Source organism: Sus scrofa, chromosome 6 (assembly GCF_000003025.6).
Source record: "Sus scrofa isolate TJ Tabasco breed Duroc chromosome 6, Sscrofa11.1, whole genome shotgun sequence".
NCBI lineage: Eukaryota > Metazoa > Chordata > Mammalia > Artiodactyla > Suidae > Sus > Sus scrofa.
Genome location: NC_010448.4, coordinates 65,150,665 through 65,169,552, shown reverse-complemented (window position 1 = coordinate 65,169,552; position 18,888 = coordinate 65,150,665). Strand labels below are relative to the sequence as shown.

The 18,888-nt window shown below is 58.0% G+C and overlaps 2 protein-coding genes across 8 annotated transcripts; one reads left to right on the top strand and one right to left on the bottom strand.

Moving 5' to 3' along the window:
* Positions 2,462-14,352, top strand: WRAP73 (WD repeat containing, antisense to TP73). Of its 6 annotated transcripts, none has more exons than XR_002344400.1 (12): positions 2,462-2,610; positions 6,224-6,376; positions 6,768-6,884; positions 9,253-9,325; positions 10,615-10,718; positions 11,263-11,349; positions 11,648-11,782; positions 11,854-11,931; positions 12,590-12,695; positions 13,221-13,486; positions 13,612-13,803; positions 14,013-14,352. XR_002344400.1 is itself a non-coding variant. In NM_001244721.1 (12 exon segments), coding segments are annotated over 12 exon segments (1,383 nt in total). In that variant the 5' UTR covers positions 2,492-2,541; the 3' UTR covers positions 14,156-14,347.
* Positions 15,242-18,656, bottom strand: TPRG1L (tumor protein p63 regulated 1 like). 2 transcript variants are annotated; one of them, NM_001244355.1, is made up of 5 exons: positions 18,362-18,656; positions 18,182-18,273; positions 17,917-18,093; positions 16,610-16,763; positions 15,242-15,990 (listed from the first exon to the last, which is right to left on the bottom strand). In NM_001244355.1, exons 1-5 carry the CDS (start codon positions 18,575-18,577, stop codon positions 15,796-15,798), a joined length of 834 nt encoding a protein of 277 aa, NP_001231284.1. In that variant the 5' UTR covers positions 18,578-18,656; the 3' UTR covers positions 15,242-15,795. The 2 variants fall into 2 exon arrangements, with proteins under 2 accessions (NP_001231284.1, NP_001231285.1); NM_001244356.1 differs by having other exon boundaries at positions 18,506-18,656.

Genomic DNA, 18,888 nt, shown 5'->3' with positions numbered 1-18,888 from the left:
CCCCCAGCTGGCCGCGTGCGAGTCAGGGTCCCGGGGCGCGCTCCGCCCCGCCTCCTTCCCGCCGCCTTTTGGCGCGCTTCGCCCCCGGGCCCCCGGGCGCGGCCGCCTGCCTGGGACTGGGCGCCGACCGGACGCCGGAGCCCTACTGCTGTGTCCACGGCCCCTCGGCCGGCTTAGGGGTACGAGCAAGGGCGCGCGGGAGCCGGGATCGGGAGCAGAGATGCGGCGTCCGCGTGCCCACTCCTTCCTCTCTCTGCCACAGCGCATCTTCCGGGTCTCGCTCCTCCGCCCCCATCGGCGCCGGACCCTCCGCGCCGGGCGCTTGGGATCCGAGGCCCAGAAGAAGGGCCGCGCATCTTAGGGGCGCCGCCATCCAGGTCCGCGGAGTGTCTGCACTGGCTGTGGCCTACAGGGGACAGGCGTGGAGGTCGCGGCCCCGTAACCCAGGGTAAAGTGGAGCCGCTTGCTTCTGGGTACCAGCCGGGTTCCTCGGCTCAGAAGGGCACGCATCGCCTGTGCCCCTGCGCGTCCGGGGAGTCACTTGGGACGCAAACGCTCCAGGGTCGCGCCCGCACCAAGCTCCCTCCCAGGGACAACGCCTCCTGGCCCCGCCCGGCCGGAATCATTTCCGCGTAGGGCAGGTACGCGCGGGTGTCCAAGGCGACCTGTGAGTCATGCGCACAGAGACCTGTCGCAAGCCAGGCCTCCCTCGGCACCCCCCCGCCCCCCCCACCTGTGGCTTCATGGGCCAGGTCCCCTGCAGGGCAGACGCGGGCTTCCCTTCCAGGGCTCCCACTTCCTCTAAGGCCTCCGCTGGAGAACCCCACACGCTGGACGAGGTCTGGACGACTCTGGGCGGCGGGCACCCGCTATGCACTTCCTTCTGGTGCTCGTGGGAACCGTTATCTGCCTCCGAACCGATGCCTCCAGGCCAGGGGGACCCTCGCTTCAGTGTCGCCGGTGAAACCTAGCAGCCCGGGCTGGTTCAGTCCAGGTTCTCTGGCCACGTGTGTTCCACAACTCACCTGGCGAGTGTGGCTGACTTCCACACGTCTTTACTGCTCACCTACTGTCTTTGAGGTGCGGGGTGCGGTGGGGACCCAAAGACAAATGACGCACGGGAGGGAGTTGATCTGGCCGCACCGCGGAGCAGGGCGCCTGCACGCATCCCCTACTCGTTCGTTCTGTGAAGTTGGGGGGGCCACCAAAGGGCGCAGGCCCAGCTGGGTGTGCAGAGGTGCGAAGAGGACCCAGGCCGGGTCTCAGTTCTTAGAACGCAGGGTCAGGGGCCGGTGTCAGGGTCTGCGCGATCTGATCCTGTGTGCAGCCCCGGGAATCCTGGCGGCAGGGCACCGCCTGGCGGGGGCATGGGGGAGGCCTCTGTTGGGTGAAGTGGACTAGAGGACAAGACAGAAGCGGGGCAGCGAGCGAGATCAGCAGAGCCAGTGCGACGCAGGTGCGCGCTCCGGCCTGCGACTTGGGCGGGTGCGGCTGAGCCCAGGGCCGAGCCCTGGTGGCCTTCTGTCACTTGCGGGTCTGGGCGCAGGTGCGGGCTTGCGATAGACAGGTGGGTGCATGCAACCCCGGTGCACTCCCGGCAGAGTGTCGATTTCGTTCTCTCCCGGATCCTGAGCATGAAGTGAGGGCCTTGCTGCAGGCATGGTTGCGGGATGTAGCCAAAAGACAAACAAAAACGAATACTTATACTTTATGTATAAAATATAATATGTGTGTTTGGACTGTTACATATTATATAAAAATGACAAGTGCATGTTTATGTGTGAATTTATGTATATGTCTTTACATTAACTATGAATGCATAAATATAAACACACAGACACACAGGATGTCAGTTCATTTGAATTTCAGATAAGGGGATAATTCTTTAGTGTAAGTATGAGCCACGTAGTCTTTGGGAACATATATATATATATTTTTTTTTTTTGTCTTTTTTTTTTTTTTTTTTTTCTTTTCTAGGGCTGCACCCGCGGCATATGGAAGTTCCCAGGCTAGGGGTCTAATCGGAGCTGTAGCCGCCGGCCTACGCCAGAGCCACTGCAACGTGGGATCCCAGCCGCGTCTGCGACCTACGCCACAGCTCACGGCAACGCCGGATCCTTAACCCACTGAGCGAGTCCGGGGATCATACCCGCAACCTCATGGTTCCTAGTCAGATTCGTTAACCACTGCGCCACGACGGGAACTCCTGGGAACATCTTTAACCTAGAAAACTATTCGTTGCTTATCTGAAATTCAGTTTCGGTGCACTTCCTGCCTTTTATCTGGCAACCATAGCTGGAGAAGGTCTCAAGGCTTCCCATGTTGGAGCACCAGCGGCAATCCCGGGTGGGACGCACCGCTACGGCGCCTTTAAAGCGTGGTGGCGTGCCGGGGGTGGGGCGGAGAACTACAAGCCCCACAATGCTGCGCGTCATCCCTGATTTCTGATTGGCTACTGTGCGTTTCCCGCTTTTCCATCACTTCCGGTCTCGAAGGGGCGGTTGCGGCGGGGCTCCGCGGGCCCGGGATCCAGCGGCTGCCATGAACTTCTCGGAGGTGTTCAAGCTCTCCAACCTGCTCTGCAAGTTCTCCCCCGACGGCAAGTACCTGGTGAGAGGCTGCGGGGCTTGGGCCGAGGGCGGGCTCTCCGCGGGGAGGCGTGTGTCTACACCGGGAGCGAGGCCGCCGCGGGGCCTGGATGGAGGGAACTCGGGGGTTTGCTGCTCACTTGGGCAGGGGTCCCAGGCAGTGGCCCCGGGCAGGTGTTGCAGACAGGACCTGAGCAGGCGACCCGGCGAGCTGCCAGCGTCCCTGCACGTGGGTTTCCATCTGTTAAAGGCAGGTAAGAACAATACTGTCTTGACACATTTGAGGGCACAGGAGCTATCAGCCCCTTGTTGTTAGTCTGTCATAGAAGCCAGCCCTGTTGGCTGTAACCTGGTGCAGCGGTGCAACTCATTGTTGGCACCTTTTCCAGCCCATTTCACCAGTCTCCACCGCACACCAGATGAATGATTCGGGTGACTCGCATTCTGTGCTCAGATAAAGAGAATTTTCTCCACTCCTGGGACTTGAGCTGCTCGTTCCCTGGGTGGCAGGTGGTTCTAACATCGCTGAGCTATCTTGTACATGAAATTTAAGTTTTGAAAATACCGGTATGACCAGTGTATAGCTTCAGAGTCCTGGGGAGGGGGGAGGTGTGGTGGGTGGGAGATAGTTAGTACTGGAAAGACATGAAGACATCAGTGATGCTTCATAAAAAGTGTACTTAGTTTCATTAACTGTTAACATATGGCCCCATGACTTTTCTTCAATTTGAGCATTATTTGCATTCCTTTTATCTGGGCCTTTGAGGATGTAATTCTCAAGTGACATATTTGCCTTTTTGTTTGTTTGGTTTTGGGGGGCTGCACCCACAGGATATGGAAGTTCCTGGGCCAGGGGTCAAAGCAGAGCTGCAGCTGCTGGCCTACAGCACAATAATGCCAGATGCTAGCCAAGCCGTAACCCACACCGGATCCTTAACCCACCGAGTGAGGCCAGGGATCGAACCCATGTCCTCATGGAACTAGTCAGGTTCATTATCACTGAGCCACAATGGGAACTCCTCATATTTGCCTTCCTTATGGAGGTTCTATTCTAAATCATAGGACATGGCATTCAGTTCCAAAATACAAAATATCTCTAGCTTAAGTGGCACTCCAAAACCTTGGTGTGTTTTTCAAAGTACTCCTATGAATTAGTTTTTTAAAGGTCATTTGCAAAAATCCAGGTCAACTATAAAAAGGAATTTTATATTTTTCTCATTTAACTTTGGTGCTTTTTTTGGTTTTTATCCTCCAATTAAACTCTTATGAGCGCTAAGGGGTCATGTGATCAGGACCATGCTCTTCAAAGCTCTACCCAGTGCGGAAAAAAGTTGGGCCTTGTTGCCACTTAAAAATTTTTTTTAGGAGTTCCCGTCGTGGCGCAGTGGTTAATGATCCGACTAGGAACCATGAGGTTGCGGGTTCGATCCCTGCCCTTGCTCAGTGGGTCAAGGTTCCGGCGTTGCCCTGAGCTGTGGTGTAGGTCACAGACGTGGCTCAGATCCTGCATTGCTGTGGCTCTGGCGTAGGCTGACAGCTACAGCTCCGATTCGACCCCTAGCCTGGGAGCCTCCATGTGCCGCGGGAGCAGCCCAAGAAATGGCAAAAAGACAAAAAAAAAAATTTTTTTTAACTGAAATGTAGTTGATTTCCAATATTGTGTTAGTTTCAGGTGTCCAAAGTGAATCCCTTATACACACACATATATTCTTTTTTTCACATTCTCTTCCATCATGGATTATTACGAGATACTACGTATAGTTTCTCATGTTGCCATTTTTAATATCTTGCAGCAGATCTGATACGGTTTTTCCAAATGTTGCTACAAACAGTCCATTTCATAAGGAATGTATTGTAGCTGAGCACAGCTTTCACAGCTGCCACGTGGAAAAATGAGCACCAGACAGGTGTTTGCTCTAATCTGCAGTTACTCTCTCAGCCTCCTTTCTCCATGTGGGATCCGTGTGGCTTTTTTAACATGGAAGTTCCTCAGACAAAGACCCAATGATCTAGTTTGACCCTGGCAAGTACAGAAATGAAGCAAGTAACAGTTAAAGCCAGTTCTTGATTTTTGAACGGAGATGGACCTGCTCTTAGCGGAGGAGTATATGCAGTCTCAGAAGTCGTTTGCTTGGAGGTGGCTGTTATTTAATACGTAGGCGCATGAAGTAGCTGTCCGCAAGGGACCGTCATTGCCACTTAGCACACAGTTAGGAACATGTTAATGCTGGCGTGTGAGAGACCCCTCCCTCCCTTATACTCACACGCCTGCCACTTCCGACACATCTGGCCACGGTCGTGGGTTTGCCCCCACGCCAAGCCGTTCACCTCCACACTGGCCAGGGGTCCTGCTCAGTCCTGACACCGTCTCATCTGCCTGGAGAGCGCACCAGGTCCCCCAGGGTAGGAGCTCAGGCCCACAAGACTGCCCCGCCTTTCAGAGGCCAGTCAAAAGTCCAGGTTGTCACCTGTGCTTCTGACCCCTGGCTGTCGTTCGGAGGTTCCATTACTTTGCTAGAGTGACTCCCAGCCCTCAGAGGGCTTAGTGGTTGCATAAAGGACATGAGGAAGGGACACAGACAAGCAGCTGGCTGAGGGGTAAGTAGGATGCACTCTGGGAGGGTCCCAGGCGCGGGGGCTCCCGTGGAGTTGGGGCGTCTCCCTCCCTGCATGGATGTGGTCACCCGCCCGGATGCTCTGAGCCCCATGTCCCTGGGATTTTACAGGGGCTTCGTCATGCAGGTGTGAGCTGTCGCCGAAGAGAAGGGGAGGTGGGGCTGAAATTCCAAGCTCCTGATCCTGGCTTGGTCCTTCCTGAGACCAGCCCCAGCCAGAAGCCCACCTAGAGCCGCCTCCCTGGAACAGGGGTGCTCCATCACCCGGGAAATCCCGAGGGTCTTGGGAGCCCCGTGTGCATGTCCTCGTCCCTCAGCGAAGGCGAGTGAGCAGCTATGAAGCATCCTGCACCTGCAGAACTTAGGGAATGTCTGCCATTGAGCAGATGAGAGCTGTGGCCTCAGTGGTTCTCAACAGTGGCCGTGAGTCCTTCTCAGCCCTCACAGATGGCCCGCAGGGGATAGCCGGAGCCAGTGTGGCTGTTCCCCAAGAGCTGCTTCCCGGTGCTGTTTCCTGTTTTAGTGTTTGCCACGTGGTGTAGACGGGTAGAAAATGACTTGAGGGTTTTATTTTTATTTATTGTTTTGTCTTTTTAGGGCCACACCTGCAGCATATGGAGGTTCCCAGGCTAGGGGTCGAATCGGAGCTACGCCACAGCAACATGGGATCTGAGCCACATCTGTGGTCTACACCACAGCTTTCAGCAATGCCGGATCCTCAACCCGCTAGGTGAGGCCAGGAATCGAACCCGCAACCTCATTCGTTGCCGCGGAGCCACACTGGGACCTCCTCGAGGGTTTTAAATTAATGTTTTCTCCTGAGGTGGAACAGTTCTGGCACCTAGTTGGCATATTTCAGTTTTATCTTTTTATTAACTCATCTGTTGTTTAGAACAGGCCGTCGGCGTGGTAGGCACGAGACCATCTAGACAGAAAGCATGAGTGAGAGGAGGGTGGTGGGTGCCCCAGTCCCAAGGGCTCCATCCTCAGAGCCCGCACCCAGGCCCCCCTCCTTTCCAGGCCTCCTGCGTCCAGTACCGGTTGGTGGTTCGAGATGCCAGCACCCTTCAGATCCTCCAGCTGTACACGTGCCTGGACCAGATCCAGCACATCGAGTGGTCGGCCGACTCGCTCTTCATCCTGTGCGCCCTCTACAGGCGGGGGCTGGTGCAGGTGCGCCCTGCAGCCCCACGCCCCCAGGAGCGTCTCTCAAAATGATCCTAGTTCGCCCATTTTTAAATGTTTAAGGACTTTTAAAAAACCAAAAACACTGCTTCGGCATTCTGGATTTGTGCCCGAGTTAGGTTTGTAGCAGGAAGCATTCAGACGGCAGCCCAGCAGCTCGCGTACCGTGTGCTCAGCTGTCGACCTGGAACTGAGGTCATGAATTCACCCCTCAAGCCACACCAAAGTGATGTCTCCGAGAAGGACTGGCCCTGGTCCCTCGGTGATGCGGTCCAGGGCCGGTCCTTCACACTGAGAGGTTTTGAGACCCCCTGTGTCTGTCCAGTCGTTTCTAAGCCTCACTGGTGCGCTGACCCATCTCTCTCTCCCATGGATCCAGGTGTGGTCTTTGGAGCAGCCAGACTGGCACTGCAAAATAGATGAGGGCTCTGCAGGGCTGGTGGCTTCCTGCTGGAGCCCAGACGGGCGGCACATCCTCAACACAACAGAGTTCCACGTGAGTGGGGCGCCCTGAGCTCCTGCCCCAACCGCGGAGGGCAGCCCCTTCCCCCAATCCCAGGATCGCTCGGAGAGGTGGTGTGGGTGATTTTGGGGAAAGACAAACGTCATGAGTTGTCAGGGCATCATAAGCCTGGAAGTGCTGTTGTATAATCTCTCTGTTCAGTTTTAATGAAAAAGAAAGAGTTCCTTAAAAAACATCTAAAAGAGAAATTTTAAAAAAGGAGTTCCTATTGTGGCCCAGTGGGTTAAGGACTGATGTTGTCTCTCTGAGGATGCGGGTTTGATCCCTGGCCTCACTCAGTGGGTTAAGGATTTGGCATTGCTGTGACTGTGGTATAGGTCTGGCAGCTGCAGCTTGAGTCACCCCCTAGCCTGGGAACGTACATATGCCTTAAGTGTGGCCCTAAAAAGAGAAGAGAAAAAGTCCATCTTTACCAGCTGTGTTGAGGGCTCAGTTTCTTCACACCCGCAGGATCTTGTCCGGTTTTCATCCCACCCCCCTGCTGGCTAAAGGCCAGTGGAAGTTCCAGGGCTAGGGATTGAACCCTCACTGCAGCATGGACCCGAGCCCACCGCAGTGACAACACTGGATCTTTAACCCACTGCACCACAAAAGAACTCCAACAGGTTTTTATAAACAGCAAGCAGTCTTTCCTTTTGGTGGCGTCTCATGGATCCATTTTTTTCTTTTACCATTCGTGTACTTTTTTTTTGGTCTTTTGAGCTTTTAGGGCCGCACCCACAGCATACAGAGGTTCCCAGGCTAGGGGCTCTAATTGGAGAGGTAGCCGCCGGCCTACGCCAGAGCCACAGCAATACCAGATCCGAGCCGTGTCTGCGACCTACACCACAGCTCACAGCAACACCGGATCCTTAACCCACTGAGCGAGGCCAGGGATCAAACCTGCGTCCTCGTGGAAACTAGTCAGATTCATTTCCACTGCGCCACAACGGGAACTCCTCCTGTAGTTTTTAAAGAGATGCCTATTTGAGAAAAGCTGTGTTCCAGCCTGTGTCCCCTTTTTTTGCAACTATGCCTGGTAAACAGCTTCATCCATGTCCAGGCTCTGGGGCGGCTGGGGGTGGCGGGTGCCCCCTCCTGTGCTCCTGCAGCTCCGTTCCCCTCCTGACAGCCCTGCGCATGGCCGTGGACATGCTTTTCAGAAACTCTAGTCAAGGCTGATCGTTCACCTTGAGGCTCCAAGGGGGTCTGGGGTGTTCAGGCAGGCACGCCAGGTAACTGGGGGTGTAGGCGGGGGCCCGGCGTGCTCATAGGGTTGGGGTGACAGTGCAGAGGCTTTGGGTCCTGAGTACAGGACTCTGTCCCTCGACACTTTCCCGGGTCCCTCATTACCACGCCTTCTGGCCATTGTGCACCAGCCCTGGGACTCCCAGCCCCTGCGTGCGATGTGCCAGCAGTGGTTCCTCCAGAAATCCCTGCAGAGGCCGGGGTGTCAGCCCCTCACTGTCCTGGTGGCCTGAGGCCAAGCCCCGCCCAACCCCCCAGCTGTCCAGGGAGGCAGAGCTGTTGACCCCCCCATCTGCTTCAGGAGAGCATGCACGCCGTACGGCTTCCCACCTAAGCGTGTTTCTGTGACGAAATGACGTGTTTAAACTTGGCTGAAAACAGTGACTAAAGCGCCCCCTTATCCAGGCGGTTGGGAAGGTGTGTGCCTTCCAAACTCCTTGGATGCTGAAAAGCGCCACCAGGGGGGACCTGTTCCGTTGGCTGCTGCCTCCTCCGCAGCCGTGCCTGTGATAAAGCTCGGGTATAAACCAGGCACGAGAGGAGGCTGCCGGCGGCGGCAGTCAACTAGGAGCGACTACAGCCTCTGAGGCCCTACCGCCCACTGCGCTTACCTCCTCGTGAGGATGTGAGATGATGAGACACCTGCCTGGTGAGCTTCGGGAGGAGCGGTGTTTGACGAGGTCTGGCCGGGGACGGCGTCTTGGAGGGAGGGTGGGGGCTCCGCTGCAGGGGATCCTGTGCCGTCGGCTGTGACAGCGTCCACGGTGGGGATCGGCTGGGCTGGCGCCTTAGGCATGCGCTCTCAGTGTGCTGCTCAGAACCGCATGCAGTTACACACTTGTGAGGATTATTTCTGGAATTTTCCATTCAATGTTTTCAGACCACAGTTGACTGAGCAACTGCAGGTTGTATCTTGGAACACAGACCCGCTTATATTTAACTTTGTGTCTCTGAGATAATATTGTTACACTGTTATTGAGTAAACCAAACACCGGGTGTTGCAGTTAACACTGGGTCTGCCGAGGCCATCTTGCTCAGGTTTATGATTTGCAACCGTCTTTCCCCTCATGCTAAATACACGCTGTTTGCTCTCTCTCCCCCTTTCCCTGGGCAGCTGCGGATAACTGTCTGGTCCTTATGCACGAAGTCTGTGTCCTACATCAAATACCCTAAAGCTTGTCAGCAGGGTGAGTTGGTCAGAGCTACTCAGCAGCCGTTTCTCTGTAGCTGTTGGGGGGGGTTGGGGACCTTTTCAAATGTCAAACGTAGGAAGAAGCAGCCTCTGCGCTGTCGACACATCGCCAGCCTTCCCCCCCCAACCCCCCCGGGTTATTTTAAAGCACATCCCAGCCCCCTAGTGCCTCACTGGTAGGTAGCCCACCGGTGGCTCCCCTGCTCTGTGATCTCAGCAACTGAAGAGCATTTGCTTAAAGGACCTCAAAGAAGGAGGTTACACGAGGCCCGTTACGTGCTCCAGAACAGGCGTTGAGACCCTTCCGTTCACGTCATCACGGGACCCCCGCCTCTCACACCCGATTCTCAGCTAAGCCCTCCGCTGACCTCATTGAGCTCTCACGGGGAAGGGCGCCCTGTCCCATCTGGACATCGCAGGCGAGGGACCAGAGGCCCGAGTCCTCCGAGCCAGCTGGGGAACGCCCCTTGGCGGGTTTGGCTGGACCCGGAGCCGCTTGCGGGCCCCACGCTTGAATCACAAAACTGCCTTGCGGTTGACGAACAGAAGGAAGCGTTCCGAACGCAGATGCTTTTCGTTTCTCCTCCTGCCATGAGCAGTTTGAAACTCACATGTGATTGAGATGCAACTGTACGTTTACCTTTGATTTTTGTAGTTTGAATGTTAGTGCCTCCAGGTGACACACACTTCCTGGTGGACACGACGTCTGTATCTTTTAGGTGTTCTTTTTTCTTCTTTTTTGGCTGCCCCGCAGCGTATGGAGCTCCCGGGCCAGGGATCTATGGCTCAGATCCGAGCCGTAGTTTTGACTTAAGCCACAGCTGTGGCAACACCAGATCCTCCAAACCAGTGCAGCAGGTCAGGGATCAAACCTTCGTCCCTGCAGAGACGCTGCTGATCCCATTGCTGCACAGCGGGAATTCCCTCTAGGTACTGTTTTGATCTGAGAGGTATGAAATGTGACCAGACAGTACCGTCTGACGTTTCAGCCAGATTCTTCTCTTGAATTTACTGCTTCTAGATTTAAATTCAAAAGTAAGAATAGGAAAAGTCGTGGCAAGCCTCTTTGACCCAGCTGAGTTTCCTGCGGTTTGTTTTCTAAGATCGCGACATGCTGGGGTTCCCCAGGACGCAGTGGCCGCTCTCACAGGTCCCGTCCAGAGAGGTCGGCGCGAGGGCGCAGGGACCCCTGGGGCGCCCACCTTCCCCTTCTCACTCCGACCCCAGCATCTTTGCTGCACGCGGGCTGCTTCCTGACCCCGGCCTGTTCACCCTTTCCGGCAGGAATAACCTTTACCAGGGACGGCCGCTACCTGGCCTTGGCGGAGAGACGGGACTGCAGGGACCACGTGAGCATCTTTGTCTGCAGCGACTGGCAGCTCCTGCGGGTGAGGGCACCCCACGGGGACCAGGCGACGGGGTTGGGGGGCATGGTCCTTAAATGGAGAGATGTGAGCCCATGTTTCCAAAGACGGGGCGCTGCCTGTAACCATGTGACACACCTTTACAGGGCTCACTAGACCGTGCACGCCTGGGGCGTGTCAACTGGAGTTGGTTAAATGGTCTTTGTCATGTGGCCATGCCAGCACTTTACCACTGGCCAGGGGCCTGAGCCGGACAGGCGGCCACCGGACACAGACACAGGGGGCTGAGCTGAGTGTCCAGGGCGGATCTTGTCTGAGCTGCTCTCATAGGCGTGGGGCTCGTCCTGGCCTGAGGGTGTGATGCGCTGGCTGCCAGCCGCAGGAGCAGCCCGGCCTGGAGCCTCCCAGCACAGGCAGGATTTCACAGCAGGAGGCCGTAGCTGTCCCTTGCTCGATGAGGAAATTAAATGCTAAGTGTGTCAGCACATCAGTTAGAAAGCAAATGTGCGCACATTTGTTTAAGGAAATATTTCCAATTCCACCTGTTTCTCCCCCATCACCTTGGAAGCACTTTGAGACGGACACACAGGACCTGGCAGGGATCGAGTGGGCCCCCAACGGCTGCGTGCTGGCGGCCTGGGACACCTGCCTGGAGGTGCGCAGCGACTCGGAGGCCCTCCCTGTTGTCAGCGCCTTTGCCTGTATTTCCTTCCGTGCTCCGGACGCTGGGGCGTTCGCTCCGTCTCCCCTGAACGTTGCGCTCCAGAGCAGGTCCTCAGCCTGACAGCCCCGACTCCCCTTTTCCACAACGTGACCGCTTCGCTTCTCGAGTTAGGGCCTCCCACCCCCACTTCCCGCCGCACTGGCCCTGCTCCGATGTCCCCGAGTCTCCCCAACCCACGCGGCTGCATCTTATCTGCCTGGCTCAGTGACGCGCACCGTGTCTCCGACAGTACAAGATCCTGCTCTACTCCCTGGACGGCCGGCTGCTGTCCACCTACTGCGCCTACGAGTGGTCCCTGGGCATCAAGTCGGTGGCTTGGAGCCCCAGCAGTCAGTTCCTGGCAGTCGGGAGCTACGACGGAAAGGTGGGAGGCGGCCCGTGGGGCGAAGCCCTCGGCTGCAGCGGCGGCGGCTCTGAACGCGGGTCCCTCCCCAGGTGCGCGTTCTCAACCACGTGACGTGGAAGCTGCTCGCAGAGCTGGGGCATCCTGCGGCTGTCAGCAGCCCCAGCACAGTAAGTCCCAGTGGCCTTTGTTTCTCCTGTCCCTGCCCCCCCAGCTGCTGGGACCAGCTCTTGCTCCGCCCAGGGCCACGACCCCCTGCCCACAGGCGCCAGGCCTCTGCTGGGCCGTTCCCTATGCTCTGGGCTGGTGGGCAGAGAGCAGGCAGAGCCCTGGCCCCGTGGAGCCTGGGCCAGGGCGGGGACAGCGGGCCATCTTCCTGCGTGGGTAGGGGCCCAGGGCGAATCCCCGAGAGCATGATTTGGGGACCAGGGGCGCCGGTCAGGCGGTAGAAACAGGAGGTCCCATTCCGCAGGCGCTGGCCAGGGTGCTGGGGGGCAGCAGGGATGGGGACAGACACCTGATGGGCAGGTGAGGAACCTGCGTAGAGCCGGGGGAGGAGGCAAGTTGCTGGGCTTGCGGGGTCTGGGCTCTGGTGCTGGCGGGGCTGGGGCAGGACTTGCGGGCAGCCAGGTTTGCCGTGGCCCTTTCCACCCCACGGCCGCTTGCCCTTCCTCTCAGTCCCTGGCCCACTGGTCCCCGGTCTCCACTGAAATGCAGGCGCTAGCACAGCACGCGGGCGGGACCAGCTGGCGAGCGACCAGGAGGGTGCGGGCCAGCATCCTGGCCCGCAGTGGCAGCTGCATGTCCTGCTGCCCGTCTCTCTTCCAGGTGGTGTACAGGGAGGCAGAGAAGAGCCCGCCACTGGCGCTGGGCCGCCTGGCCTTCCCTCCACCCAGAGCCCCGGCCGGTCCCCGGGCCACCACAGAGAGCAAATGTGAGCAGCGCGGTCCAGCAGGCGCCACCGCAGTTTTCCTTCCCTCCCTCCCCTCCCCTGCCCCCCCCTCCCCTCCCCTCCCCCTCTGCCATCATTGAGTCCTCTTGGTCCAGGCCGACCTCAGATGTTCCTCTTGTTTTCAAAGCTCTTCCTTTCCCGTGATACCTGTAGTCCCCGTCTCTTGGCCATGAACCTGCAGGCCACCTGGGAATCCAAATTGGGGGGTGCTTTTTTAACGAACAGTGCCATTGTCTGGGTGAGCCTGGGTCGGGGGTGCAGGCTCAGCAGGAGCGAAAGGCTGCGTCTGGGGCCGGGGTCACTCGCGGGCCAGTGCACAGTGGGTGTCATCAGGGTGGCAGAGGAGCGATAGGTCCTCCCAAGCCTTGGCCAGCTTCCCGCAGAGCCTGTTTTCGGGAAGACCCTGACCTGCCCCGGCTGTCAGCGCCTGCCTCGCCCTGCGGGGGTCGAGGCCCCTCTCCCTCGCTGCCGGGAGGCTCAGGGCGCGTGCTCCCTTTTGGCGCCCAGATGAGATCGCCACGGTGCCGGCCTCCCTCCGGACTCTGAAACCCACGGCAGACAGAGCCAACCCGAGGATGGGCATCGGGGCCCTGGCCTTCAGTCTGGACAACTACTTCCTGGCCACGAGGAGCGGTCAGTGGCCCGTCCCACGGGTGTCGTGTTTCCTCCAGGCCCAGGCTGAGATTCAGACAGTCTGAAAGGAAAGTCAGCTCGGGGCCTCCCACCTGTGGCTTCCGCCCGTCCTGCCCACGGAGCAGCCGCCTGTGTGTCTGGTGATGAGCAGGGCCCCGGGCTGACAGGCGTGTGAGCCAAGTCCCCGGAGTGGGACTATTGGGGTGGCGTGGGTGCTGGACAGGAGCGGGTGGTGAGCAGAGGCCTGGCCCTCTTCCTTCCCCAGACAGCATCCCAAGCGCCGTCTGGATCTGGGACGTCCGGAAGCTGAGGCTCTTCGTGGTGCTGGAGCAGCTGTCGGCTGTGCGGTCCTTCCGGTGGGACCCGCGGCAGCCCCGGCTGGCCATCTGCACAGGGGGCAGCCAGGTGTACCTGTGGTCGCCGGCGGGCTGCGTGTCAGTGCAGGTGCCCGGAGAAGGTGAGTGTGGGCGGAGGCGGTCCAGCAGCCCCAGCCTCAGCAGAAGACACTGCATAAACCTCAGGGCCGCCCTGCAGCTGCTGGACACGGGCTGCTGCCCTGATCTTCCCAGGCTGGGAGCACGGCCCTTGGACTTGGGGGCTCTGGCTGGGGTCCCCCGGAGCCCTGGCCTCTCTTGCTCTAACATCTGGCCACCTCTTTGCCTCCAGGCGACTTTCAGGTGCTCTCCCTGTGCTGGCACCCGAGCGGGGACTCCCTGGCTCTCCTCAGCAAGGACCACTTCTGCCTGTGCTTCCTGGAGGCCGAGGAAGGGGTCGGCACAGCCCTTGGGCAGCAGGACGACCACACATAGAGCCTGGGCGTGAATGGGCCCTGTAGCTCCTGTCGGCCACGGGAAAGGAACGGAGCTTCTGGGGCAAGTTCCCCTCCCAGACAGGCCAGAGGAAATGGTTTGCTTTTATTTTTCTAGAGCAAGGCATTTTTGTAAATAGGTGTGGCATGCAACTGTAATTTTTGTTATTTAAAGTAAATATTTGCCAATTCATACAATGGTTAGTGCTCGCTTTCTTGATTTAGGTCAGTGTTAAGTTGGGGGGCACTGTTTTAGGGAGTAACTGCCCTAAGCAGCCCGTCCCTCCCACAGAACCCTGTTGTGCTTGGAGCCTGTCAGGAGCAGGCTCTCTGTGGGCATAGCCTGGGGGTGTGCGGGGTCCATTCCGGAGCATGGGATGGGTGCCCCGGCAGCCGGAGGGCTGGCGGGGCTACTGGCGGGTGAGGAACTAGAGTTTGACTCCCTGGGTGCAGGCTGGGCTGTGTCCTGCTCCCTGGTGCCCAGGACGAGTTGAAGCCTCACAGTGCCCACAGCAAGCGGACAAGGGTTCAGGACCCGGGCAGATGAGCTCACGCCCGTCTCATTTAACTGGCAGCTTCCTTGACCGCTGCCCTGTTTTAATGACTAGAAAAGGAACACCACCCACTTGATCCCAAACGTCTTCACTGTGAGACCAAAGCCGAGGCTCAGGACCCAGGTGGGGCCGAGGGACAGCCTCTCATCTGGACGGGTCACAGCCCCACTGACCACAGCTCCGCCAGTCACGGTGAGGCCGAAGCAGCCGGGAGCCGGTCCTCAAACCATCAACCCACAGTCCAGTTAGGCCGCTCAGCCGTGGCCGGGCAGGGGTGGCGAGCTGACCACGGGCTCATGTCTGCGTCAGAGCGGGAGCTGGGGCAGCGGTCTCAGTGGCTTCTGCTTTGAAGGTGTTCTTTAAAAGCAAAGCGAGTGATTCCCTCTCAAGATACAAACGTGACAACACAAACTTACATGAAGCTGTCAAAACCGTGTGCAAAGAACTCAGCAACGTGACTTCTGCAAACTACTCGCGTTCTGCGAAGCTTTTTGGGTGTGGGAAAGATGCCTTACGTATTAACACAGTGTGGATTGATTTTAAGAAAAGCGCGACTTTAGGTCAAACATTTACGCAAAAGCAGCTGTTCTTCAGGAACTGCCACCGCAGACGGTCTCTTATGGAGCCCGCCGCGCTGGCTTCTTTCATATCAGCTTTAAGAAGACGGATGAAATCTCCAAATACAAAATCTGACACCAGCTGTAAACATACTTGCAATACAGGCACTGGGGGCTCAGGCAGCCCCTGGATGCAGCGCTCTGCACGGCTGCCGCTGCCGCTGCCTGGGACCTTCGAGTGGAATCACAGCGTTTATTATTAATGCGCTGGGCCGGGGGCGGGAGGGACCACGGGAAGCCGGGTGGAGAGGGCAGGAGCAACGCAACAACGGAGCAAACCGGTTCTAGGAAACGGATACGGGCCAGGAGGCGACAGCTCGATTCCTTTCGCAGTGTCTGCAGTTCATGTTACCCAAGGCCCAGGAACACCATTCACTCGTCATGCCAACCGCGCCCAGACCTGAGGGGTGAGGGGCACGGGAGCAGCCGCAGGCCGGACCGCGCCCTCCCCAGTCCCATCAGCCCGGCGTCTAGAAGCCGATTCTGCCTCTGGTCATGGAGTAGCCCAGCTTGGCCTCGTTGCTAATGAAGGACATGAGCCCCACATAGGTCTCGATGAGGAGCGGGCGCTCCAGGACCAGCACGCCCCCGGCCTGGCCCGGCCAAGGGCTCTCCTTCTGGGCCTTTTTGACGGCCTGGATTAACAGCGCTTTGAAGTCTTCCAGCTGTAAAGAGAAAAGATGGAGCCGGATCGGAGGACACAGGTGAGGCGGAGCCCATGTTTGCGTCCCAGCCCCAGGCCAGCTGCCTTCCCAGCCACGGCCCGGCGGCCCGCCTCCTCAGCGTGGCACTCTAGAAATACCAGATCTTACCTCTGCGCTCACTGGTGACGGCTGGGACTCACGGACTTGCTCTGCTGGTCTGAGGGGCTTTGCCCCAGTGACCTGACGTACCCTCCTGCCACCCACTCAGGCCAGGGACACAGTCTGCGAGTGCTGCCAGTCCTGGATCCAGCTCTCGCCACCCCAGGGCCCCCTCTCCTGTGGAGCCTAAACCACCAGCTCTGGGACCAGCCACACAGGGTCCGCTGCCGTGACCCCAATTCCGGGCCCTTCTCCAGGACAATCGCAGCCACAAAGGGACCATCATGCAGCTCCATGACCAGCAGCTATTAACCACACAGGGCAATTTAAACATAAGTTGACTACAGTTTTTAAACAAAGTTTTTTTCTCAGTTTAGCCACAGTTCAGATGTTCAACAGCCACACGTGGCCACCATCCTGAGCAGGCCTAGAGGTTCCTGTTACCACTGGGTGGTGCCATTGCTGCCCCCTGCCGTCTTACCTGGCACAGAGAGGCCGTCTTCTCATCCACACCGGCCATCGGGTGCTCTGTGAACGTGGTGTAGGGCACGCTGGTGGACCAGGGGTTCCATCTGCTTATGAAGGAAGGCCGGCTCTGCTTGTCCCACTGGATGCGAACCCCAACACCTTCTCGCCTGCCAAGTCAGAGAAAGGGATCAGGCTTCACACGACAGGCCACGGAGCCCCCACCGCACCTGCTTAGTCCTGGGCGTGAGAGTAGAAGGCTGTGCCACCAGCAAAGACGAGACTGTGACATTTCCCAACAGAGCAGGACCCCTGAGCTTGGGCAGGGATGGCGTGTCCAGTAATGAAAGCATCCAGCATTTTTACCCATCACCAGCTGACCCCACTGTCCCAGCTAAGCTGAAGTTAATACCTACACAACAAAGTTGAACAGGTAGTGGGCTGACTAAACAAGTGATAGTTTTATAACTTTAAGTCTCTTTTTCTGACCGTCTTGCTGTTGTTTAAAAATTTTAGCTCAGCTTCCCGAATTCCCTATCTAAATCTCTGCCTCAAAACTCTAAAATCTACTGTTTAATTCAATTGAGTTTACTAATGTCTCAGTTCCTCATGCTTCAGAAAACTCCCCTAAGATATGAAAATCAGCTCTTGAAAGTTGGCCATTAAAGGTTTCCACATTTAACCTTTCGTAACCTCTGTAAATAAAACTGACAGCTTTTTCTTTTAAAAGGTAACCAAAGCAGGACTTGATGTGACAGATACAGTCCTTTCCTGACCAGAGATAAAATGCTGAATTTGACTCTTATCTGGTGATGTTCACGTGAGGTCTAGATCAGCATACCTCAAATTAATTTTTTTTGTTTTTTTGGTCTTTCGTCTTTTGTCCTTTTTTAGGGCTGCACCCGCAGCATATGTAGGTTCCCTGGCTAGGGGTCAAATTGGAGCTGTTGCTGCCGGCCTACGCTGGAGCCACAGCAACACCAGATCCAAGCCTCGTCTGCGACCTACACAACAGCTCACAGCAATGCCGGATCCTGAACCCACTGAGCAAGGCCAGGTATCAAACCCACAACCTCTTGGTTCCTAGTCGGATTCGTTTCTGCTGGGCCACGACGAGAACTCCCAATTCACATTCTACAAGCCTAGTAGCTGTCTCTCAGCCAGGATTCCTCCTAACGTGCAGAAATCATTTGCCTCTGTTCTGAGCAGCTCTATTGGTTTTGAAGCAGAGGCTTTTATGTTTCCCCAATCACGGCAGACACAAGACCTCCACGGGGGGCTGGTTTTCCCAGGGCTGACTAGGAGCCCTGGTGCCGGGCTTACTTGTTGAGCGATTTCGGCGGAAACTGGAATTCTCCGTAGGAAATGGTGTCCACCGCGCTCAGGGCTACCCTGACCACCTGCTGGCACTGCAGGCTGATGAAGTCGTACTTGCAGATGAGCAGCGACTGGTCGGTGATGAGCACCAGCCTCTCCTTCTCGTTGTTCCAATGATCGACCCTGCGGGCGGCAGCGGTCACCTCGGCGCCTCTTGGCGCATAGGTCCCGGGCCCCTCCCTCCCTCCCTCCCCAGCGCTCGCCCCCTTACTCGGTCAGCAGCCACACCCCCTGGATGTCGCCGTCCTCCACCGGCCGGACGACCACGCGGATCTCCTCCACCGCCTGCTCGATGGTACCGGGCTGCGGGTGGGGGCGAAGGTCAGAGGTCAGCCCGCCCGGCCCCGGTCCCGCTCGCCTCGGCCCCCGGCCCCGCCCGCCCCCGCCTCACCCGGAACACGAAGTACTCCTTGACGCGGGCGCGACGCGTGGGATCGTGGATGCTGAGCGGCCACAGCGTCTGCCGCAGCGGCGTACCCACCCCCGGCCGCCCGCCACCGCCGCCGCCGCCACTGCCGCCACCGCCCGGCCCGACCTCCTCGCCGGCCGCCAGCAGCGCGGTGGGGCTCGTGCCTGCCGAGTCCACCGAGTCCCGCAGTTGCAGCATCGCTGCGCCCGCCGCCGAGCTACCCGGGACAGGACCCGACGCAGCAGCCGTCAGCGCCACCTCCTCCCCCTCCACCGCCCGGCTCCGGGCCCCGCCCCGGGCCCGCCCCGCGCGATGCTGCGCCGCGATTGGCTCCGTCTGACCAGTCCTGCCTCGGGCCCCGCCCCCGCAGGCCTTCGCGATTGGCTCTTCCTCAGCTGTCTCTCGCGATTGGTCCCTCCAGCCGCCTTTCACAATCGCTCGCGCCCCTCTCCGCGCAGGAAGTGCATGCCGCGCGCACGCCCACTTCCTGTTTACGCGTGGGGGGCGGG